The sequence below is a fragment of the Euprymna scolopes genome, chromosome 41 (assembly GCF_053919585.1).
Source record: "Euprymna scolopes isolate OS-2025 chromosome 41, ASM5391958v1, whole genome shotgun sequence".
NCBI lineage: Eukaryota > Metazoa > Mollusca > Cephalopoda > Sepiida > Sepiolidae > Euprymna > Euprymna scolopes.
Window position 1 is genome coordinate 17,137,015 of NC_136522.1, and position 27,539 is coordinate 17,164,553.

Here is a 27,539-nt window from a genome sequence, read left to right on the forward strand (position 1 = left end):
AGAAAACTGATCACATATAATGATAGAAGTTGTATCGAGACACAGGAATGTGTATGTTTGATCTAGCATAATGATGATTCATTAAAATTGTAAAAGTATGGAAATAAAAAATTTAAAAATTAAAAAAAAAATGTTTACATGTTTACAGTGTTTTTGATATAGATGTAGATACTAATATTTTGATAAGGATGATATAATAAAATTGTGGGGTCTGTGTTCGCGCCTGGCATCCATAGAATGGAAATAGGCACAAACTTTAATAAAGACTTTTCATATCTATCTGCGTAAGTATACTTTGATAATCATGTTTCAGTTTAAAGAAATATGGCATAATAAAATTATGGGGTGTTCGTTCGCGCGTGACCTCAATAGAATGGAAATATGACACAAAGTTTAACAAGGTTTTTTAATATAGATCCACAGAATATTGTGATAAGTGTTTCAGTGTGAACATGTATGGTATAATAAATTATGGGGTTTATCTATTTTATTTTTACTTTCATCATATTTTGCTTTGGTTTTGATACCCCCAAATTCGAAGTTATCTCTTTACAACCCTTCCTTTTCATAACCTATCATACTTTCATAAATCAGAGTCCATTTTCTGTAGGCTGTTTTTGAACCCAGTCAACGACGGGTACTTTTGCTAGTATATATATATATATATATATATATATATATATATATATATATATATATATATATATATATATATATAGTAAGTTTTGAAAATGTGTATGAAAATATGTATGACAATTAAGCTATATGGAATATTCCGCGTTTCATTCTCGTGAGAAATCGTCAGACATAAGCCTGAAGAATTCTCACGAGAATGAAACGCGGAATAACACTGTTGAAGTAAATACTGAAAAATTTACGCATAAAATTATATCTTCGTATATTAATTTATGTGATTAAATAAAGTAATCATATATATATATATATATATATATATATATATATATATATATAGAGAGAGAGAGAGAGAGAGAGAGAGAGAGAGAGAGAGGGGGTTGTTAGCGATACTTATTGAATGAATTCAATTCTTTATAATGGAAGCGCATTTTTACCTAAATACGAATAGGGACTAATTTTCCCTTTGACAAGTTTGTTACCCCCAAATAGGGAGCGGCATAGGTATTATTTTTAAAATATCATTATCCACTAACACGTGTTTCGTCGTCTACAACTCATCAGAGTGACTGAAATCTAGCGAGATTCGAATTCGGAACTCCTTGATAAGAAGCCTAAGCCTAAGCCTCTCCCACTGAGCTATCTCGCAGGACTGCTAATTTTTCGCATTTTTAGGTAGATGTTGTTTGTTTGTTTGTTTTTGTTGGCGATATACAGGGTGTTCAGATGTTGTTTGTTTTTTTGTTTGTTTGTTTTTTTTTGTTTGTTTGTTTGTTACCGATATACAGAGTGTCCAAAAAAAATTGACGTCATTTTAAATGCCAATATCTCGGAGACTACTCTATGTATCTAAATGAAACTGCACAACACTTTAAAGACAATTATTGTCCTGTGAAATAACGTCATATTTTTCCGAACACCCTGTATATATACTTTTTATTTGTTGACATAATTATTTATATGTTGTTACACATTCATGAGCCTGTTTCGGTCAGCCAATTACAAGTAACTAGAGACCTCTTCAGGCGATATTACTCATACAAAACTAGAGCCCGTAATAAAAATTAGAAAAAAAACAATTTCCAAATGTTTTTAATTTGTATTACGGACTTTACTTCTGTATAAAGAAGAGGTGTCTAGTTTACCGAAACATACTCATGAGTGTGTAGAGAATTGTTTTTTTCTAATTTTCATTACAACCTCTACTTTTGTATAATTAATATCGCCTGAAGAAGTTTCTAGTTTCTTGTAATTGGCTGGCCGAAACACGCTCATGAACGTCTAGCGATATATAAATGATTATGTAAAAAAAAAATAAATAAATAAAAAGTATGTCTTACCCTACTTTGATATTGAGTATTTTTGTACGAACTTCGTTAACATTCATTGGTTGTTTCACCTCTGGAAAATATTAACATAGAATATATATATATATATATATATATATATATATATATATATATATATATATATATATATATAGTCTTGAAAGTTTTCTAACCTTAATAACTATACGGTCCTGGATATAACCTTAAATTATATCCGATGGTGAGGCCCCGGCTTGCGGGCTTTGGGGAGTGTGGAGCAACCCCTTAATTGCCATTGCTCCCAGGTCCACTCTGACCCGGAGTGGTAGTACCTGTTAGGGTCCCGACTATGGGTTAAATAGAAAATGACTTGAAAAAAAAAACAAATATATTCTATCAAAACATTTTCTTCAAAATCACTAGATTGGGCATTAAATAACCTGAAAAGGGTTGATATGCCGTAAAACAAAAACCAACTAAAGCAACTTGATAGCTATACAAAAGATAATTTTTTTTTTTTCAATCTTTTGTTAGAAAATAATTTTGTCAGTGAGTCTCTTGCAATTGTTGAATCAAATTGCTTTCTCGAATTCACAATAATCCTAAGTTTTCAGGAAACATCAGTTGTTTACCAAGAAACACCGTTTCGGGGATTTTAAAATCATTTATATATATATATATATATATATATATATATATATATATATATATATATATATATATATATATATTTATATATATATATATATATATATATGTATATATGTATGTATATATATATAATTTTCAGAATGTGAGATATTATATAATAATCTCCCCACCCAAACAACGTCGCAGCCCACAAGAACCATGACAGTCAACGAACCGTAAGTCCAAGACTCGAGTTTCGCCCTCATTTGGGCTTATCAGTTAGACACATCCGAACTCAGGATTCAAAATTCGAGCTTCTTGCATGCGAAGCAAACACTGCCAACTCAGATATATATATATATATATATATATATATATATATATATATATGTATGTATGTATATGTATATATGTATGTATATATATATATATATATATATATATATATTTTGTGTACAGAAAGTTGTTAGTTGAGACAGGTCATTGGTACCGTCGGTTTCAAGCCCGATAATAAGGCCCGTTTAAGGTATCCTTATCGAGCTCTCTTCAGCCAATATTCGTCTATCTTATAACCGGAAGTGTGAAGTATATATACCTCGCGAATCCACGTTCAAATCTCGTTTTGTTTAATCCCCCCCCTTTTTTTTTTTTATCTATCTATATCTATATATATATATATATATATATATATATATATATATATATATATATATATATATATATATATATATATATATCGGGTAATGTAATACCTAATTTTCAACTTTGAATTATTCAAATTTAAGATCTAATTTCGAAAAAATGTTTTTTTTATATGAATCGATTTTAATTTGAACCCCATTTAATTTTAAAATCTCTTTCCTTATGTATAAAAACTTCAAAATCTGTATTGGTATCGGTTAAAAACTTAAAAATTCGTTTAATTATATCGAACATTTAAAAATTTCCAAAAATACGTTTAAAGTTTTAAAAAATATATTTTTAATTATATCGAATCACGTTTAAAAATTTCGAAATACGTTTAAAAATTATTTTTTAAAAACCCAAATCTTTCAAGGTTTGGGGAAGTGAGTATTTATCTATCCTAAGTGATTTCCCTAGTTTATTAACATTATTATATTTTTCTATAGTTTTAAATTCGAAATAGATTATAAATTACATTTATAAAATATAATATATATATATATATATATATATATGACATTAATTAAAAATCTATAATATAATTGCGATTAAAATCCAAGTTTACCGACTAATTATTTATGTATTTACAATTTTTTTCCTTATATATATATATATAAAAACAACATCTAAGTGTTGTTCTTTTCATTGATCCAATTTATTAGGAGACCCTTCCTTCTATGTATGCAACTTTTCAAAGCTTCACTCCTCACATTTAAACATTTTATTTTTGGGTCATGAATGGACCGGAGGATGTAGTATTTCTCTGCGTTACAGAGTGAGCATTGACTTAATTCCGGGACGTATGCTGGTCTATGCTCTATTTTTCTCCATTTTATGGAAAAGGGTGTATTTTTTTCTTTAAGCTCCCACACGCGGGTAGCTAATGCTGTATTCATCCTTGTTTTAGCTCTAAAGGAGCTAAAACAAGGATGAATACAGCATTAGCTGATATCTGCGATCTGGTTGGACTTTTTCTACTGGAGACCATGAAATATAAATTCCCAGATCACTTTTTTGGATTATATAGAGATGATGGACTTTGCCTATCGCGTGACTACAATGGATGTGCACTAGACAGGCTTAGAAAAGACCTAACTGAATTTTTTAAGGAACTAGGCTTTAAAATAATAATACAGACAAATTTAGATAGAGTAGATTTTTTAGATGCCACTCTAGATCTCGAGAAGAAAATACACAAACCCTTTCACAAACTAAATGAAAAACTCATGTATATAAATAAGGGTTCATGCCACCCACCCACAGTGTTTAAAAATATGGTAGCGAACATTAGCCAAAGGATTTCACGGCTTTCTTCGAACGCTGAAGTGTTCGAGAAAGCAGCACCATATTATAATGACGCACTGCATCAAAGTGGGTTCAATGAAAACATAAAATTTCAGCAAACCCAGAATAAAGAAAATATAAAACGAAAGAGGAAACGGAAAATAATCTGGTTCTTACCTCCGTTTTCATTGAACACTAAAACTAGAGTAGGGCATTGTTTTCTTAGCCTTCTAGACAAACATTTTCCAAGAACACATAGACTACATAAACTTTTTAATAGAAACACGGTGAAAGTTAGTTACTCGACAGCTCCATCAATAAAGTCGATAATATCCAAAGAACCAAAAAAGATAGATAACGCAGGCTGCTCTTGCAGGACCAAAAATAGCTGTCCATTGGAGGGTAATTGTAAAGCTGAATCCCTTGTCTATGAGGCCACAGTAACGGAACAATCCACAAATATACCGGAAATATATATAGGTATGACAAAAGGCCAATTTAAACAAAGATATTATGCACATATGAGCTCCTTTAGAGCTAAAACAAGGATGAATACAGCATTAGCTACCCGCGTGTGGGAGCTTAAAGAAAAAAATACACCCTTTTCCATAAAATGGAGAAAAATAGAGCATAGACCAGCATACGTCCCGGAATTAAGTCAATGCTCACTCTGTAACGCAGAGAAATACTACATCCTCCGGTCCATTCATGACCCAAAAATAAAATGTTTAAATGTGAGGAGTGAAGCTTTGAAAAGTTGCATACATAGAAGGAAGGGTCTCCTAATAAATTGGATCAATGAAAAGAACAACACTTAGATGTTGTTTTTATATATATATATATATAAGGAAAAAAAATTGTAAATACATAAATAATTAGTCGGTAAACTTGGATTTTAATCGCAATTATATTATAGATTTTTAATTAATGTCATATATATATATATATATATATATATTATATTTTATAAATGTAATTTATAATCTATTTCGAATTTAAAACTATAGAAAAATATAATAATGTTAATAAACTAGGGAAATCACTTAGGATAGATAAATACTCACTTCCCCAAACCTTGAAAGATTTGGGTTTTTAAAAAATAATTTTTAAACGTATTTCGAAATTTTTAAACGTGATTCGATATAATTAAAAATATATTTTTTAAAACTTTAAACGTATTTTTGGAAATTTTTAAATGTTCGATATAATTAAACGAATTTTTAAGTTTTTAACCGATACCAATACAGATTTTGAAGTTTTTATACATAAGGAAAGAGATTTTAAAATTAAATGGGGTTCAAATTAAAATCGATTCATATAAAAAAAACATTTTTTCGAAATTAGATCTTAAATTTAAATAATTCAAAGTTGAAAATTAGGTATTACATTACCCGATATATATATATATATATATATATATATATATATATATATATATATATATATATATATATATATATATATATAGATAGATATAGATATAGATAGATAAAAAAAAAAAAAAAAAAAAGTGGGGGGGGATTAAACAAAACGAGATTTGAACGTGGATTCGCGAGGTATATATACTTCACACTTCCGGTTATAAGATAGACGAATATTGGCTGAAGAGAGCTCGATAAGGATACCTTAAACGGGCCTTATTATCGGGCTTGAAACCGACGGTACCAATGACCTGTCTCAACTAACAACTTTCTGTACACAAAATATAAGTACGCTCTTAAAATTTGGATTTTCCTTTTAATTGAGCACTCTGCTGGAATTCTTTTTCCAAAAAAACTAATCACAATTATATATATATATATATATATATATATAACTCACACTTCCGCTATTCCATACCACTCAACGTGTAAGATAACACCAGCAATCTTTTAGATTTGTGCTTCATACGCCACCCCCACCTCCACATCAGTTTTTGTTGGATTTGAGTGGTTAACAGTATTGCACCCGGCTTTAATGCTCAAAATGCTTGTACTTACTGCAAAGGTGTGCGTTTTCGGGTGAGGGTAAAGGGTTGTTTATGTTACGTTATAGTTATTTATTATTTTTCTTGGTGGTTTCTGGGTAGATCCACCCCAAACAAAATGTGGCGAATGAAGTAAAACAGTTGAAAATAGATAATGCATTCCAACATTAAAAAAAAAGAAAAAAAAAGAAAACGTCATGGAGATTCTCCAGTTGATTCGAACATAAATAGATATCCTTCGTCATTGTTGCTTTTATGTCTGCTTTGTAGGGTGAAGATTAACAACATCAAGTAACTTTATTTATTATGTATATGTAATAACTAGGGATATGACAACAGCATATTCTTTTCCTCGTTTTGATTCTCAGCTATATAGCCATTGATATCTTATATGTTTTCATGTAGAAAGATGTGGTTTTCGGTTGAGTCGGATATATACTCGAAAGTCAAAACAATGGCAAGAATATGCTGTTGTTCAAGCCCTAGTAGCAAGATCCTGTGTCTTTTTTTTTTATTATATATATGTAACAACCTATAAGGAAATAAGGAAAAGAAAAAACAATTTGAACTGAAAAAGGATAAAATGATTTGACTCTAAATTTGAACTAAGAGACCAACACAGCATTTGATCCAGTCTTTTAACTAAGAGTACAACAGTCTTGATTTGATACAAAATTTGAATTTAGATTAACGAAGTCATGATTTGAACTAAGAGATCAGTACAGTCATGGTTTGATTCAAAATTTGAACTAAAACCTCGACACAGTCATCATTTGACTCAAGATTTGAACTACGAAAGCAATAGAATCATAATTTAATTCAACATCTAAACTAAGAGATCATGATAGAGTCACGATTTCCTTTAAAAATTTTACTAAGAGATCAACGCAGTCATGATTTGTCTCAAAATTTGAACGAAGAGATCAGTTCATTTATGATTTGACTCAAAATATGGACTAAGAGATAGAGTTATAATTTGACTCCAAATTTGAACTGAGAGATCAACAATTTGAAGCAATACATCAAAAATCATGATTTTACTCAAAATGTGAACTAAGATAATTATACAGTCATGATTTGACTAAAAAATTGAACTAAAAAAATCAAGGCAGTCATGATTTGATGAGATATTTAAAGTAAGAGATCAATACCAAGTCATATTTCAACTCGATATTTGAACTTAGAGATCAATACAAAGTTATGATTTCGACTCAGAAATTTGTACTATCAGATCAACAGTAATAATTTGATTCAATATTTGAACTTAGAGATCAACATAGTCATGGTTTGATCGAAAATTTGAACTACGTCGTTAGTTTTCAAGGTTTGTTTGATGCAATATCTGAACAAAATCTGCTCGGAGCACTCTATCCTACCTTGACAAAGTTCAAGACCGACATAGAAACCTGGTAGGTGATGCTCTTTTCTCTTCCCTAGAACCTATTTTCATACAGAAGAGACGTTGTGCAGCTCGCCATTGCTCTATTGTTATTTGTATGGCAATTGCTCATCTGAGCTCCAATCTATGGTTCACTTCTTGCCCAACCTTTACAAAACACACAGACACAGAGACAGATATATATATATAAATATATATATATATATATATATATATATATATATATATATATATTGCATATATTTAGGCAGCATTTTCTCATTTAGACAAATATTATTGAATAGCACTGAGTTATTCTATTTTACAATTGTCCTTTTTATCTTCTCCAATCTCCGAATAGTTATTTTTGTGTTCTTCTCGAAATTGTACATGTTGGATCCATAATCGCGAGCACTTTCGACAGAAGTACTTCTATCATACTCAGGCATATTGTAGAAATAAATGTAGAAATTGTTTTTAATTTACGTATATATACATTTTTTTCTTGTCACGTGGTAGCTTATTAGAAGTTAAGTGGGCGGACTTTTTTCTTTCTTTTTTTTTTTTTACATATATTAAATACATTTATATATACAAACACATATATACATTTTCAAACATTTATCCCAAACGTTTCAAAACGTTCCGGCTGCACTCATAATTAATATTATTTATTTGAGGCTTCTTTGTACAATGCTTCGAGTATTCTTAGCCTATTTACATTTCTCTCACTCTGCAATACTCTTGTATTTTCTACCATCATTCTTCGAAATTCTGAATGGTGGCAGCCATGTCCCTTCAAATGTTGTGTTGTGATATATATATATATATATATATATATATATATATATATATATATATATATATATAAAGACAGGAACTTTTTACATCATCAAGTTAATAAGGGTAACCTCCTTAGGCCATGGCATTTCGAAGCTAAATGCTTCACATCAGAAGAAAAAAAAAACGTAGAAAGACAACATCCAGATTCGAAATGGAATTTTTTTACATTAGAATTAGAAGAAAAAAAATTATGTATTATATATAGGTAGAAGCCTTAAATAATTTGCTATTGTATTTCGTGTGTGATCCTCATTGAGGATTGAACCTTCACTCCTCATAAGAGTGTAACTTACAGGTCGCAAACTCCTGGCGTAATGGATATAGTAAAATTCAGTTGTAAGTTACATTCTTCTGGAGGTTGAAACTTCACATCTTCAGCGCGAGCGACATTCGAGACAATGAATGGAGCGCATGAAATAAAAAAGTGTTAATAGCTTGTATAAAGAACTTACCTGAAAACATTACTCACAGACCCAACAAGAAAATGGAGCTTTTCTGGTTAACCCCCCCCTTGTCATTTCGGTGTGTAATAGAGAGAAATTCCTTGGCCTTTTGGCTAGGAGCAGAGTGTAGTATTTGTTCTGATGCTACACTTCAACTTTTTCTGACCTTGCTCAGTGAAGGAGAAATCCTTCTAGATCGAGGCAAGTTTTATTGTTGTTTCTATCCAGTACCCATTTGTGGAAGCTGGATTTTCCCCTACACTAAAAACCGACCTTGTGTCTAATTCTGCCCTCGTGGGGAGACAAGTAAATAGGAACAGCGCGGACGCACCCATGAAAATCTATACGGAATAACGTCACCAGAAATATAGATATGATAAAATAGAGACGGGACAGAAAAAACAATAAAGGTTTCAATATATATATATATATATATATATATATATATACTAGCAAAAGTACCCGTCGTTAACTGGGTTCAAAAACAGCCTAAAGAAAATGGACTCTGATTTATGAAAAGGAAGGCTTGTAAAGAGATAGCTTCGAATTTGGGGGTATCAAAACCAAAGCAAAATATGATGAAAGTAAAAATAAAATAGATAAACCCCATAATTTATTATACCATACCTGTTCACACGGAAACATTTATCACAATATTCTGTGGATCTATATTAAAAAAACCTTGTTAAACTTTATGACATATTTCCATTCTATGGAGGTCGGGCGCAAACGAACACCCCATAATTTTATTATACCATATTTATTCAAACTGAAACATAATTATCAAAGTATACTTATGCAGATAGATGTGAAAAGTCTTTATTAAAGTTTGTGCCTATTTCCATTCCATGGAGGTCAGGCGCGAACGCAGACCCCACAATTTTATTATGCCATCCCTATTTAAGTTAAAACATACTTATCAAATATTCTTATGTACATCTATATCAAAAACACTTGTAAACGTTTTTTTTTTAATTTTTTAATTTTTTATTTCCATAGTTTGTGGACCAGGCGCGTACGAAGACCCCCCACAATATTAATGAACCACCGTTCTACAGGATCAAACATACCCATTCCTGTGTCTCGATACATCTTCTATCATTATATGTAATCAGTTTTTTAAAATAGTCAACCATATAGGAGCCTATCCCTGACCAGACACACACACACACACAGACATTCAGCTTTATATTATATATATATATATATATATATATATATATATATATATATATATATATAAAACAATCCAAACAAATTCTGATTAAAAATTAAATTATAAAATATAAATAAAGCAGGACAAATTAAGTACGAAAGAAGTAAGAGAAGGGTAAGAAAAGGTAAAAGAAAAAATAAGAAAGTTAAAATGTAAATCAACTCAATTTCTTCAAAGGTAATCCATCAGGAATTAGTTGAACTTCACAATAAAATGAAACGAAAGTTAATATCCAGTACTCTCGCATGCAGAATAATCCAGAAGAAAGATTCCAATGTCTGTAATGAATCTGGAAAGCAGTGGTTAAATGTTTGTATAGATATTTCAGAAGATCGTTTGCGAACGCGGATTTCATAGGGCCACGAGTTAGAGCTGTTGACCATCAACTAGACGGTTGTAGATTCAATCTATGACTCGGCATGCATGATAGTCTAGTCGCATTGAAGAGCTGTGATACAACGAAACAGTCTGTCTGTGGATGATTAAATACAGGCCTCGGCCCTCGTACATGAACTCGTTTGCTGCTTCTTAGCGTTATGCAAAGCTCTTTGTAAATAAACAAACAAATCCAATCTGTAGTGGAATGGGGACAAAAATGGATGGTCACATTCAATGCTGCTAAGACTAAGCTTGTTTCCTTCAATAACTACAAGAAACCTTCTCTAACACCAATAGCAATGGCCAAGAACACATTGCCTGAAAGTACTTCTTTTAAACTCCTCGGCCTAACGTTTACAGGGAATATGAACTGGAATAGATACATTGAGAGCATTGCCAAGGAAGGTTGGCTCCATCTACCGTGCTAGAAAACTACTTACGCCTGACAGTATCCTGTACCTCTATAAGGCTACCATTCACCCATGTATGGAATACTGTTGTCACATCTGGGCTGGTGCATCTGCTGTTTGTCTCTCGCTCCTGGACAGGATTCAAAAGAGAGTCGCCAACCTGATAGGTCCTGAACTGTCATCTAGGCTTCAGCCTCTGTCCCATCGACGAGATGTTGCATCCCTCTGCCTGTTCTACAAATACTTTAATGGTGAATGCTCTGAAGAACTGCAAACACTTGTACCTCCTCGAGGTAACTACCCCCGACAAATCCGATAAGCTACTAAGTCTCATCCCTTTACAGTAGAGATCCCTAGGTGCAAGAAAGCCTTTTACTCCAATAGTTTCTTCCCCAGAACTGCAGGTCTTTGGAACTCCCTTCCGGGATTCTGCTTTCCCAACTGTACTGATATGCAGAAGTTCAAGTGTAATGTGAACAAACATCTTTCTACTCATCTCCCTTCATAATGACCCTGCTAATTAAGTCCCTGATAGTAGCTCCCTGCTTCAAAGTGGCACTGTGCCTTGTTTGGGGTGAAAATTGAATAAAAATTTAAAAAAAAATCGAGCACTGTAAAAGCAGTGGTCAAATGTTTATATGAATATACATTTGAGGAGAGCGTTTGCGAGCACGGATGGAACTGCCAATTATCTCTTGTGGGTCGGGTGCTAGTCTAGCCGTTCTGAAGAGCTATAATGCAGCGAAACAGTCTGTCCGTGGATGACTAGATAGATAGATAGATAGATAGATAGATAGATAGATAGATTTCCTTATGTTTAAAGGTTTCTAATTTATCTTTAAATTCTATTCAAAATAAACATCTTCTAAAAGTGTATAATTACTTTTTTTTTACTTCATATTCCTGCTCGAAACTGGAGCGAACGCACACGTTAAATACTGGACAGCACGTACATTTAAATTTTTCTTCTCCAAGGAATTACCTCCTTCATACTAACAAAATGAAGAAGAAAAAAACTACGGACTGGACTTATTACCATGATGAGGCTATTTTTCGCGAAATATTGGGCATTCAACACCAACAAAAGTAAATAAATAACAAAAATGATTTTATCATTTCCTGATATTTAAAAATTGAGAAGGTGACTTATGAAAAGTAAACATTGTTTGAAATTTGCTCGCAAAATGAGTGAGCGGTGATTTTTTTAATCAGTTCTAAATGAGTAAAACACTCATCCATATATTCAAACACGGAAGTATTTTAATTTATATATATATATATATATATATATATATATATATATATATATATATATATATATATATATATATATATATATAGTAATTTATAAAATATACATGGCGATTAAGCTACACTGAATATTCTGCGTTTCATCCACTGTAGGATTCGTCAGGCTTATGCGCGAATTTTGTGGTTGCTTCTTGTTTTTCAAGAAGCAACCACAAAATTCGCGCATAAGCCTGACGAATCCTACAATGGATGAAACGCAGAATATTCAGTGTAGCTTAATCGCCATATATATTTTATAAATTACTAACTAGCTCTACCTACGTATTGAGCACTTTTGAAGTAAATACTTAAAGTTTACGCATAAATCTATATTTTCGTATATTAAATTTGTGTGAGTAAATGAAGTAGTTATATATATATATATATATATATATATATATATATATATATATATATATATATATATATATATATAATGAAAATTACAATTGAATTTACCAAAATGATCCAAGATGGTAAAATTAAAGTAAATTATAAATATTAAAGAATTAATATTTATAAAATTATCTCAGCCAGATATAAAAGCTCGATAAAACCAAATAGGAAATAGAGCTTATAATATGAGCAAACAGTTAATAAAATATGTTAAAAAATACTTTGAAATGAGTTAAAAACATATTTAATCTGAAAAGGAAACGCTAGATAAATGGATAGTCCTTAATCCGCGGAGTTTCGAAGAAATACTCTCCTTCTCATCAGAGGGTAGGAATTAACAAAATGCGGGATCGGATTTTGCATGCAGAAGTATTTGATGAAACAACAAGTAAGTCAAAGATCTTACTTGAAAACAAAATAAGTTAAGCAGAGGGAGTATGGTGAAGAAAAAGGTGACTACACATGAATGGATAGTCTGGTGGAAGATAAAAACTCCAGTGACGGTAAAATCCAAATGTAAAACTTCAAGAAAGTTAAAAGAATTTCCATTTGTACAAGTAAAATCCAAAGATCTCCCGAAATTGGAAGAAGATGGTCCATAATAATCCAAAGGCAGAAATCCATGGAATAATTCACAAAAATGTGTACAAGGAAAAAAAATAATATTAATAAAAGAAAAATAACATGTGCTTTGCACTCTACTTCCGAGACATAACTAGTAAAATAAATGGCTTTTTTATTCCAATAAATTGCTACTTTTTAATTTCAATAAATTGCTTCTTTTTAATTTCAATAAATTGCTTCTTTTTAATTTCAATAAATTGCTTCTTTTTAATTTCAATAAATTACTTCTTTTTAATTTCGATAAATTGCTTCTTTTTAATTTCGATAAATTGCTTCTTTTTAATTTCAATAAATTGCTTCTTTTTAATTTCAATAAATTGCTTCTTTTTAATTTCAATAAATTGCTTCTTTTTAATTTTAGTAAATCGTTTCTTTTTTTTAATTTCAGTACATAGCTGTTTTTTAATTTCAATAAATTACTTCGTTTTGTAATTTCCAAAAATTGCTTTTTTATTTTAATAAATTACTTTATTTATAAAATTCCATGATTATTTTCTTTTTTAATTCAATTAATCATTTCTTTTTCTGTTTACAATAAATCGCTTCTTTTTTAATTTCAATAAATCGCTTTTGTTTTTAATTTCAATAAATCGATGTTTTTAATTTCAGTAAATTACGTCATTTTGTAATTTCAATAAATAGCTTTTTTTATTTTTTAAATCACTTCTTTTTATAAAATTCAATGAATCGTTTCTTTTTTAATTTCAATAAATTTCTTCTTTTTTTAATTTCAATAAATTTCTTTTTTAATTTCAATAAATTTATTCTGTTTTCATTTCAATAAATTCCTTTTTTTGATTTCAATAAATTGCTTTTTTTATTTCAATAAATCATTTTTTTTAATTCAATGAACACCTCATTTTTATGTCAATAAATCGCTTCTTTTGTAATTTTAATAAATCGCTTCTATTTGCAATTTAAATAAATCGCTTCTTTTTTATTTTAACAAATCGCTTCTATTTGTAGTTTCAATAAATCGCTTCACAAAACAACTAGAGTGTAGATTTTGTTTCGTGATAAAAAAGCTTTATAATAATTCATCAAAACAGAAGCGGCGAAGATGGCGTCCTAGGAACACTAATTCGGAATAGGACCGTCCGAAACCGTCAGGGAACTTCGCTTGACGAAAGTCCTTTTAGCATGCAATAGATCAGAAACTAATTATATACTGATTTTTTTTCTTTCAGTCTCGTTTCAATATGGAATCTCTTATCGATAGTATGGACGGAGACCAGTGGGAAGAGAAGAACGCAAGTGAAATCGAGGGTGAGTAATACGTTACATAGACAATTGATCCTATTTCACAACGCACCGGAAATAACTCCGTCGCCATCATTCAAACACTTTTCTAAATCAAAAAAATTATACGATCGTGTCTTATCTCCAGTTTTATAACATACTCTTCCCAAAAAGCATTTACCCATATAAATATTAACCAGGCTCAATATGGCTTAACTTCGATGATGTAGTATCAACTGGATTTAACCATAACATCATCCAAACAAACTGTTATTGTATTACAAGCAATTGTATATCTTACAAGCAATTGTTTATCTTACAAGCAAACAATCTGTATATCAAACAAGCTGTATATCAAACATGCTGTTATTGTATATCTTACAAGCAATTGTATATCTTACAAGCAATTGTATATCTTACAAGCAAACAATCTGTATACCAAACAAGCTGTTATTGTATATCTTACAAGCATCTGTATATCTTACAAGCAATTGTATATCGAACAAGCTGTTACTGTATATCTTACAAGCAATTGTATATCTTAAAAGCAATTGTATATCTTACAAGAAATTGTATATCTTACAAGCAATTGTATATCTTACAAGCAATTGTATATCTTACAAGAAATTGTATATCTTACAAGCAATTGTATATCTTACAAGAAATTGTAAGTAGAAGTAGAAGCCTCTCTTACATCTAGGGATCTCAATTGTGAGGGGTGAGATTTTGCTGCTTGTTGGGTTTGTCGGTGGTATTTACGTCGAGGGGGTACAAGTGCTTGCAGTTCGTCACAACAAAAGTACACTTTACATTGCACTCTCTACTATAACTAGCAGGTCCCGTTGACCGGCGTTGTCCGGTGGTAGCAAGCATCCCCCACCCCACCCACGTAAAAAATTAAAATACGGCTGTTGTTGTTTTTGTCGTTTGCCGACCCTCAACCTCCTCATGTTAAAAATGACTTTCAGAATAGACACCCCATTTTGTACCTGGGGGTGGGGTTGTCACAAAATTTGCTGGAAGGTTTAGGATATTTTTCAGGATATGGTTCAGGATATGGTTCAGGATAAAGTTCAGGGCAAGGTATTTTAGTTGACAAGACTAGGGTTATGGTGACAAAAATCTATGGAACGCTGTGTCCCTTAAAGGGAACCAAATTCCTGTAGTCACGTGCACGTTACCAAATATAAATGTAAACGCTACTTAAGAAAGTAACCGTTTAAATTAAGCTGTAAAATTAAACATTGTAAACAGAATGGTTTATTCAAATAACAAACAATCGTGAATCTGCTTCTTAAACTTTAAATGGGTTAAATTTAATCACGTTGTTATTTAAAATGTAATCATGCGAAAAGCTTAAATAATAATGTTATTATTCTGAAAGCCATTTTTATATGGGGAGGGTGTTTAGTGACTAATCTCTGCTTCAGCCTTACAATGTAAGAAAAAATATCGTAAAACATGAATTTAACCTGAAAACAAAAAACTATTTAAAAATTGCGCGGTACCAAAACTTTCATAAGCACCAAGTTATGCTGGTCTATGGTCGCATATGGTTTCGCGCTCTGTTATTATATGCATCCGAGATCAATATCTACTTTAAAATTTGGTGCTCATGCATTTCTTGGTACTGCGCTATTTGCAATTAGTGTTTTCAGGTTAAATTCAACTTTCACGCTATTTTTTTATTCAATCGTAAGGTGGAAGAATATTTAAAAAAGACCCTCCCCCTCCCCAATGTAAAAAATAATTACCCAAAATTGTACTTTGTATTGTTCGACCCTTTTAATTATATAGATTATTAAATTATACACATTTGTAAAACTTCATCTGGCATAATTTCTTTTTTTGGTAAATAAGAAGAATCCCAAAGGTTTTTGGGGGTGCTGAAAACGAAAATGTCGTTATAAAAATTCTTTAAAATTAGCACTTTTAAAAGTTTTCGGGGTGCTGAAAACGAAAATGACGTATAAAAATCCTTTAAAAGGTAATTTTAAAGGTTTCGGAGGTGCTGAAAATGAAAATGACGTATAAAAATCCTGTAAAATTACCACTTTTAAAGGATTTCGGGAGTGCTGAAGACGAAAATGACGTATAAAAATCCTTTTAAATTATCACGTTTAAAGGATTTCGGGGGTGCTGAAAACGAAAATGAAAAATCCTGCATACGAGTAGTTTCCAATATATGAATAAATGTTAGTTTCTAAAAAGTGGGGGGGGGTCTCTTTTCTATAATAATTGAACATGAAATGAGCACCCACTTTATGGTCGCGTTTTTTTTTCGGGTGGGCGGTTAAGAGGTCAATGAACACAATTTAACGTAAAATGGGCATTCACTTTTTTTGGTTTGGGGTTGGTGCGCGTCAAATCGATTATTAAGGCCTGGTAGCAAAAAAAAAAAAAAAAAAAAAAAGGTGGGTGCTCAGTTTACAGTAAATTTTCATTATACACCGACCTCCACCCCCAAACAAAAGGTGAACATAAAGTGGTTGCTCATTTTACGTTCAATTATTATATACAAGTGACCCCCTACTTTTTTTTAAACTAACAGTAATTTAATATTTTTGAAACTACTCGTTGGCCGGGATTTGAAACGTTGTTTTCGTTTTCAGCACCTCAGACAACCTATATAATTTTAAAAGATTGGTCGAATATAGAAAGAATCCTTATATTTATCATTTTTTATTTGCTAAATAACGTGAATCACATGTTAATATGCGTGATTTAACTTTTGCCATTTCTAGTTTGTGAAGCAGTTATAATGTAAAGAAACGTGAAAACTTAAAAATCGAATCGGAAACGCGAAAACAAAATGAAACGAAATGTTTTCTAAAGCGTACCTAATAACCGTTTAGAAAAAAAGAATTACTGTCTTGTTATCTTTATTACCAAGATAAAATTAAATTAATAATGATTTGTCACTGTATCTTTATTACTAAAATAAAATATAATTAATAATTGTGAAATGAATGTAAACCGCAATAGAAATATAAAACTCCAATTTCCGTTTGGTAAAATAACACGACAAAAAAATCAATAAAGCAAGTAATTATTTTATTTATTTTTTTTTTTTTTACATGGAAGTCACCACTTATCAAGGCTCGGAAGCTCTCGGGGATAAGGGTTATTGCGTGTACAGTAATCAATGGGATAGTATCGTAGTAATCGTTAGTTATTGGAGATTTGATAAAGTGTTCTACTTAAGAGGGCGGTTAATCAGGAATTTGTTTATGTTGGACTTGAAGACATCCAAGTTGTAGTCAGGTTGGCAACAGGCAAATAGGAGAGAGTTCCACAGGCGTACACTTCTAAGAAAGAAGCTTTGTTCATGGAATCTATATTGATTTAGGCACAGATAAAGAGTGGGGAAAATTATTGACAGTGGTTTCAGCTAGACGGGTGTTTATCGTGAAAGACTGGCGATGGGGACCAGAGATTGGAGCTCAGACGAGCACTTGCCATGGAAATAACGATAAAATAAAGAGAGGCTCACAACGTCTCTTCTATGCGAGAGAGGTTGCAGGGAAGAGAAGATGGCATCCCCCACTAAGCCACGAAGTCTATTTTGTACTCTTGTACTATTAGTTCCCAAAGTATTACGGAAAACGAAGATAGCACCGTTAATAATTAAAAGCTAGTGCTAGCCAAATTTTTTTTCGAGATTACGGCGTTTGTAATCGGAGTATTTAACATGTAAAGTTGCTACTCATGCTTGTGATAATCTCTGTGGCGTTCTTTTTTTTAATGATGTTTCGGTCAATCCGAAATGTCCGAATATGTAGATGTCAACCAATGAGATTGTGAGGAATGGTAGGCGGGAGAAATCATTATTTGAGTAGTGGAAAAGCGTTAAGAGTATGCGCTGTGTAAGAAATTACAAGTTAGTTAATGATGGATAATACACAGGAAAATAGAAAAAAGCATGCAGTGTAAAATGAGGTCGTAAGAAGACCTACGGAAGAGGCGGGGAGGGGAATTGAGCTACTTCCTCTGTAGGTTATGACGATGATGAAGATGGCGCTCCTAGAAATAAATGTAATATTTTAATATTACGAAATACTGTGTATGTAATGGCGTTCTATAGTTAAATAAGGTAATTGCTAATAGCGTAAACATAATAAATTTTTATGTGCAACCTGCTGTATTTTGGTCCAGAAGGGAAAAACTGCGCCTCTTTTATTATATACAAGATATATGGTATAATCACTTTGACACTGAGGTTCTCTTGTCAGATCACCGAAGGTAACCAACAATTAGCCTGGTCAGTATCAGTGACCATTTGGGAAGTCTAGGCGCTGTATAGGGTAGTGGGACAGCACTACTGTCAAGGGAAAAATAAGGTGCATCCTTCCCTCCGCTAATCTATCGGAGATCCTTGAGCAAGGTTCAGAACCCACCCACTTCAGTCCTCCCCACCCCCAATCAAGGTAATGCAGGTAACTGATATAATGCAGAAGTAATCAGGAATAATTCTGTTCGTGGTTTCGTATTTCATTGTGCTACCCAGATTTCTTTTGGGTACAATCGTCAAGATAATCACCCAGTACGGACGCTGGCAATGTATCAAGAATACTTTCGTGAATGGGGTTCTGAATAATAAACAACAATGAATTCATGAATGTAGAATAATAGCCGTCAATGTCTGTACCAGGTAGGACACCACTTGAATAAATGAATCTACTGTAATAACACGAAATCTCTATCCCTACTATTATATAAAAGGAACTTTGTCTGTGTTTGTGTGTCTGTGTGTCTGTGAGTTCATTTCCTATGAACCCCTGAACGACTGGGCCGCATTTCTTTGAACTTTCAAAAAAATGTACCTCATGTATCGGGGAATGTTCTTAGAGAAGTTTTAGAGAATGACTAATGATAATTATCAAAAATCGATTATTTCTGTTTGCTGTTTTGTTCTTCATCTTTAAAAATTCGGTATTCTATTCCCACAAACGATCATTTATTTTCTGTTGTTTTTTTTTTTTTTTCAAGTTTGAATCCCATTTCGTTCCCATAAATCATCATTTTTTTATTTTGCTTTTTTTTTTTTTTCGTTGTGTTTGTTTTTCAAAATTTGGTTCTTTATTTTTTCTATAGATCCTCATCTCCCTTGATTTATTTGTCAAAATTTGATTCTACATTCTTTCCCATGAATGATCATCCCATTGTTTTTCGTTTTGCTTTTTGGGTTTGTTTGGTTTTTCTTTTTCTTTTTTTCTTTTTTTTCAAAATTTGGTTCTTTATTATTTTCTATAGACTATCATCTCCTTGGATTTATTTTTTCAAAATGTGGTTCTAAATTCTTTTTCATAAATCATTATCTCATTGATTTTTGTTTTGCTTTCTGTTTTTTCTTGTTTGTTTTTCCAAATTTGGTTCTTTATTCTTTCCTATAGACCCTCATATTCCTTGATTTATTTTTCAAAATTTGGTTCTCCATTCTTTTCTCATAAATCATTATCTCATTGATTTTCGTTTAGCTTTTCGGTTTATTTTGTTTTTCAAAATATGGTTTTCAATTCTCTTCCATAAATTATCATCTTATTGGTCCACCGACTTAGTCGGATTTTGACCTTACAAGTCATCCTCGTCCGTTCATTCCCAAAATTCTCAATAACTACTCATTACATTTTTCTAAAATTTTGCATGAAATTACAACTATCCAAGGGAGGAAATATAACATTCTCGGATTTTTTATAAAAATTTTGCTTGCGTCCCAAGGCGGTCAAAAGTTTTCAAAATGGACAAAAATAACACTTTCCGGGACAGAATTTTTTCCGGCCATTAGATTTTCCTGAAAATTACCCAAAAGCAAGATCACATGGATATACATCTGGAAACGTAATATTTGACCTTGGGAAAATTCTGGGGCTTGAGCCCCAGGGGTGTTTTAGAAGTGAAAAACACACTTTTGGCGGATAATTTTAATTTTTCTTCCAAAATTCAAGGCATCAGTCGGGGGGGACCAACATTTTTTGCCTTGTTTTTCGTTTTGCTTTTTGTTTTTGTTTTGCTTATATTTCAATTTTTTCCTATTAATCATCATCTCTTTTATTTATTTTTCAAAATTTGGTTCTTTATTCTTTCCGATAATCATCTCCTTTTCTCTATTTTTCAAAATTTTGCTCTCAATTCTTTCCCATAAGTCATTATCTTTATTTTTTAGCTTGTTGTTTTTCGTTTTGATTTTTGTTTTGTTTTTCAAAATTTGGTTCTTTTTTGCTTTCCTTATAGACCCTCATCTTCCTTGATTTATTTTTCAAAATTTGGTTCTCAATTTTTTCTCATAAATCATTATGTCATTGTTTTTTGTTTTGCTTTTTGTTTTATTTTGTTTTGCAAAATTGGGTCATTTATTCTTCCCTAGAAAATCATCGTTCATTGTTTTTCGTTTTGCTTTCTATTTTGAGTGTTTTTTTTTTCGAGCTTTTTTATTCAAAATTTCGTTCTTTATTCTTTTCTATAGATCCCCATCTCCCTTGATTTATTTTTCCAAATTTGGTTTTCAATTCTTTCCATATAAACCATCATTTCATTGTTTTTCGATTTGCTTTTAGCTTTTGGCTGCTGCTGCTTCTTCTTCTTCTTCTTCTTCTTCTTCTTCTTCTTCTTCTTCTTCTTCTTGAGGAGGAGGAGGAGGAGAAGTTTGATTATTTATTCTTTCCTATAATTATTTCATTTTATTGTTTTTTGTTTTTTGTGTTTTTTTTGTTTTGTTTTTGTTTTTCAAAATCTGGTTCGTTATTATTATGTTCTATACATTATTATTATGTTCTATATTATTATTATTATTATTATTATTATTATTATTATTATTATGTTCTATATATTATTATGTTCTATATATTATTATGTTCTATATATTATTATTATTGTTATTATTATTGTTATTATTATTATTATGTTCTATATATTATTGTTCTATATATTATTATTATTATGTTCTATAAAATATTATGTTCTATATATTATTATTATTATCATGTTCTATATATATTATTATTATGTTCTATATATTATTATGTTCTATATATTATTATTATGTTCTATATATTATGTGATACACAATTTTGGAGAAATTTCATTGGTTGACATGGAATTAGTAAAGTCAACTCAAATGGTGTTCTCTTATTGTCTCTTTGCAGTGAATTCGATCTTTTGCTTACTAATACAGTGTTTCAGCTGCCTAATTGCAAGAAAGCCAGTTGGAAACATCCCCGGTCTAATCATTATCATCTCATTGATTATGTCATTGTACGTTGTTCTGATAGACAAGATATAAATCTTACACGTTCTTACAGCATCGGGGAATGTTGGTCAGACAATAAATTTATCTGCTCCACAGTCAGGATGAAAACCAAGCGCCCTGTTCGAAACCAACGTAATTCTTCCATCAAGAGAATTGATGTAGGCAAGTTGAAAGTTAAGGAGATAATGCACTCATTTCAAAAGGCTACTGATGAAAAGCTGTCCTCCGTTGTATGTGGGAATGATATTGAGGCATCTTGGAGAGAGTTTAAAACTGCAGTGTATGACTCTGCTAAAGAGTCATTAGGATATGTTCGAAGGAAAAACCAAGATTGGTTTCATGAAAATGATCCAACTATCGTCCCACTGCTCAATAAAATGCATCAAACCCATCAAGTATGGATTACTGACAAAAAATCTTCAGTGAAACACAAGGCTTTGAGAATGGCCAAAAGGTTGGCACAAACTCGGCTCCGGAAAATGAAACAAAACTGGTGGGAGCAGAAAGCTGAGGCCTTACAAGATGCGGCGGATAGGTGTGATTTTAAATCATTCTCCCAAAACCTCAAGGGGGTGTTTGGTCCCATTTTAAGGGGGGGGGCATCTCCAATATTTTCGTCGGATGGCATTCTCCTTACTGATAAGAAAGAAATTACTAAGCGCTGTGCTGAACACTTTTCAAATGTTTTAAACAGGGAATCGACAGTGGATCGAGGAGTGATTGATGATATTCTCCAGAGGCCAACCATCGAGGCGCTTGCTGATACTCCATCCATGTCAGAGATTGAATGTGCTATAAAGCAATTTTCAAATGGTAAGGCTCCAGGTGATGACGGCATACCTGCAGAAGTATACAAATGTGGAAGCCAACTGTTAATCAGGAAACTAAGTGCCCTGTTTTCATTAATATGGGAACTTGGTACCATGCCACAACAGTCCAAAGACGCATCAATTATTCACCCGTTTAAGCACAAAGGAAATAAGTGTGAATGAGATAACCATAGAGGAATTTCTCTTTTGTCTGTTGCTGGTAAGATTCTAGCTCATGTAATCCTAAACAGATTCAATGGTTCAATCTGTAAAACTGTGCTCCCAGAAACCCAGTATGGTTTTGGGGCAGGAAGAGGTACTGTGGACATGATCTTCAGCCTTCGGCAACTACAGGAGAAAACGAGAGGGCAGAATAAGGACTTGTTTGTCACATTCGTTGACCTTACAAAGGCATTTGATACCGTCTCTAGGGATGCCCTGTGGACTGTTTTGAGGAGGCTTAGTATTCCGGACATGATGTTGAATGTGATTGTCTCCTTTCACTGGGGAATGGTGGCGAAAGTACGATCTGGCTATGAACTAGTGAACAATTTGAAGTGTCAAATGAAACTAAGCAAGGATATGTCCGTGCTCTGATCCTATTTGCTCTTTTCTTTTCGGTGATGCTTGAGACAGCTTTCAAGAACACCTTAGGAGGTGTAGGTGTTGAGTATCGATCAAGTGGAGGATTATTTAACAGTAACGGTTCAAGGCCAAAACCAAGACTTCTGTGCAGACTGTTCTTGACCTCCTTTATGCTGATGACTGTGCTCTTGTCACCCATAGTCTTGATGACATGTAGAACATCGTCAATAGCTTTTCTGGTGCATGTAAGGCCTTCGGTCTTACAATTAGCATAAAAAAGACTGAAATTATTCACCAGCCAAAATCAAACACTACGTCCTCTTCACAACCAGTGGTATATGTTGATGGTGAAGCTTTGAAAACAGTATCTTCTTTTACATACCTCGGATCTGTTGTGTCTGATGATGCTAAATTTGAAAAGGACATCCAATGTAGAATTAATAAAGCTAGTGAGGCATTTGGTAGATTGCGACACAGACTCTGGAACAGCCACGATGAGCTCTAAAAGTAAAGGTGGCAGTCTACAAATCTGTTGTTCTGCCTACTCTTTTGCATGGTGCCGAAACGTGGACCTTGTACCGCAAGCATATAAATCAGCTTAACTCCTTCCATATGAGATGATTGCGTTTTATTTGTAATGTTGGATGGCAGGATCGTGTTCCGAATAGTGAATTACTGGAGAGATGTGACATCACTGGTATTGAATCATTTTTGATCAGGATACAAATGCGGTGGTCGGGTCATCTTGTAAGAATGGATGACTCAAGAGTTCCTAAGCAACTTTTTTATGGGCAACTGACAAATTCTTGGCGTCCAATAGGGCGTCCCCTGCTTCGTTACAAAGATAAACTAAAAGACAACCTGAAACGTCGTGGAATTTCTCTGAGTTCCTGGGAGAGTGCAGCAGGGGATCGCAGAGAATGGAGGAAGATGTGTTTCCTGGGGACCAAAGAATTTGAACATAACCGCCTTTGTCATAGGGATGACCTTCGTGCAAATATGAAGGCAAAACACAAGAAAAATCCACCTAAAACGAATATGTATGACATTGTGGTTTCAAAGCAAGCAGCAAAGCAGGGTTATCTGTTCACTCGAGAAGGCATCTTTGACCGACGAGCATATGAAAGTTCACCATCTGCGGAGGAGTGTACCGGACGTATACAGGATTACAATTATGCATGTGGTGTCACAGAGCTTAGGAGCTGCTGAAGATTGCATACTGAACCCTCATTCATTATGTTCTTAATTTATTTTTTTTATTTTTTATTTTATTTGGTTCTCAATTGTTTTCCACAAATGATCTATGTTTTTTTTTGTTTTTTTGTTTTGTTTTTTTTGCTTTGTTCTCGATTCTTTTCCACAAATAGTCACCTCTTAATTTTTCATTTTTTCCGGTCTTGTATTTCATTTGCCTCTAGGCTTCACTGAATATCAGATCATGAGACAACACAAGAATATTGACCCAACTACCTTACGTTATCTGATCCAGACCTCGCAGGATTCTGACCCTGTGGCAGCCACCTGCTTCAACGTACTCAAAGGCAAAGACCCCATCAAGAATATCGGCACCTGCGAGTTGAAGTTGGACGGCAGCGGGAATGTGGTCGCCATCAACCTCGATGGCGATTGCGTTGCCAAGAAGGCTTAAAAATGCCACCTCATTCATCCCTCCCTAAAAATATAAGCACCTCCGCATCCTAAACAGCACAGCCCTCCCCTAAAAATAAAGCATTTGATATTTCTCGAGTTATTTATTTATTTATTTATTTATTTATTTAAAATTAAATCCGTCAATATTTTTTTCATTTTTATTTATTGAGCTTTTTCGTCTTTCCTCTTCATCTTTCTGTAAAAAAATATAAAAATGAAATATTTCATTTTTAAATTAAATTAATGTTTTAATTAAATTTGTTCATTAATGGTTTGTTTTTGTTTTTGTTTTTTTGTTTTTTGTTTGTTTGTTTTTTTGTTTGTTTTTTTTTCAAATTTTAATGTGAAATAGTTTTTACCTGGCAATGCGCCCCCAGGAAGGAACATAAAGAAATAGAACGTGCATATATCTGCACAAAATAACAAAATTATGATTGGCTTCTGCCTTTAACCTTTCTTTTCTCCAGCTTTACAACTTTAAAATACCTTTCCAATTTTATACGTTCACGATATAGTAAAAAATATACTGGCAGCTATTTTATATCTATTCATAATAGATTCAAAATGACCGATTTTATATGCACTATTGTGAGGCTTCGAGATTCAAAATTGATTTTTTTAAACTGGCGTTTACGGATAAATATCAAGGGTATTTATGTACCCATTTTCTTGTGTAGCAAGGTCAAGTTTATTCATTAAGTTAGTTTAAAGTGGGTGAAAATCCAATTGTCCCAAATAAGGAACGCTTTAGAATGGAAAAAATGCCCTGACTGGGCCTATTAGCATACTCCGCTAGGAGCATCACAGGCAAATGGGTATAAACCAACCCTTTCTACCAAACAAGGGTATAGTAACTGGAAAGATGGCTTTTTATGAGGGGCATTACCATCATTCCGATTTACAGGTCGAGCCCTTAGCAAGCTAAACTCCTATGCCAGGAATGTCCAATACAGAAACAGCTACTACACTTTGAAATATGTATTTGTACAAAATATAAAAATACATAATAGAAAAAATAGGCACAACGCCATTCAAAAGTGTGGGGATAGTGGGTGTCTTTGGTCACCCTTGGTCTCAATTACTAGAAATTGTCTATCTTTTATTTCAGTCCCCACAATACCACATTCACACCAGATAAACTCAAATTTGCAAAAGTTTTATTGAATTATTTACAGTAATAATATTTCATTGGCGAGGGAATGGGGAATACAAAAAAAATGAGTAATAAGGCCCTCCCAACTTGTTCTAAACAAGAGACCGTCCACTGTTTTTCGGTTTGCCGAAAACAGGCAGGTAAATCTCTAAGTGGGAGGGGTATCTAAGTGTAGGAAAAAGAAAAAGAGGGGATTTGGGGGCGAGGTAGAGTCTTTCCAAGATGAGTGCACATTGGAGATAAAGATATTACACTTTTATCGTTACGATAAGTGTTTATGGTTACTATCGATTCATCTTGTTCAAATGATAGGCTGCGTTCCATCATTTTTTAACTACTTCACCTTTTTCAAATTCCTCCAATTGTTACTAGTGTTCATACCGTCGCTCTATGTGTGTTACTATGTATACTGCATAAATTATGTTGGCATACGGATTTCAGTCAGATCACAGAAGTGAATTCATCTCTCAATGTCTGGCTTTTCCTCGCGAACGGCTTCCAGTATAATCATGGAATTTTCGGGATGTTCTATACTTGCAGATAAAGGCGTACAGCTTAAATATCAACTTCCAAAGGGATTTTACAGTGCCAGGTTAAAGGTTAACATTCAGCACAAGTGACAACGAGTTCGCTGTCACGTTTTTAGATAGAGTTGTCTCCGCTTTTTTCTGCCGACGTCTTCCGGACCTTTTACTAAACGATTGTTGTTGTAATTATTATTATTATTATTATTATTATTATTATTATTATTATTATTATTATTTATTAATCATTTAAAAAAAATAATTTGACAATGTTGTAGCTGAATATGAATGTTACGGATCATAAACAATAAAAAAGAACAAATTACGTGTGTTTTTTATTATTACTTTTATTTATTTATTATTTTTATTTGTTTTTATTATTATTATTATTATTATTATTATTATTATTATTATTAGCAGTAGTAGTAGTAGTAGTAGTAGTATCACTACTATTATTATTTTTATGTTATTATTAGTAGTAGTATTTTTATATTATTATTATTGGTTCACATGGAGCTTTCACACAAGTCAACAACCGATCTAATTGGAAACCTATGGTGTTCTCTGGAAGCTGAGTGACAACAAGTCTCCCCAGACGCCCAGCTCTCTCCACCTCCTTCGATAGCATTTGCAAATAAATTTGTGTCATCGCAACAGCTATTTACCACTGATTTCTCGCTGGCAGTGGCCATTGGTTTATACTGGAATTTGAGTGGCCTTCCCAAGGTCCCAGTTCTCTTCGTGCTTGTCCAGCGGAGGTCTGGTCAGCACTCTCTCCTTGGTCTTTATTATTATTATTATTATTATTATTATTATTATTATTATTATTATTATTATTATTACCGCTGCTA

General features: G+C 32.4%; 1 protein-coding gene across 1 annotated transcript in view; it reads left to right on the top strand.

Annotated features, from left to right (window-relative positions):
* Nucleotides 1-25,285, top strand: part of LOC145266364 (uncharacterized) — a 113,932-nt gene extending 88,647 nt beyond the window's left edge. The window contains exons 3-4 of the mRNA XM_080121986.1: nt 14,670-14,748; nt 24,780-25,285. Coding sequence (XP_079978112.1) covers nt 14,682-14,748; nt 24,780-25,009 — 297 coding nt within the window. The 5' untranslated portion in view covers nt 14,670-14,681 and the 3' untranslated portion in view covers nt 25,010-25,285. The remainder of the gene's footprint in view (nt 1-14,669; nt 14,749-24,779) is intronic.
* The last annotated feature ends 2,254 nt before the right edge of the window (nt 25,286-27,539 follow it).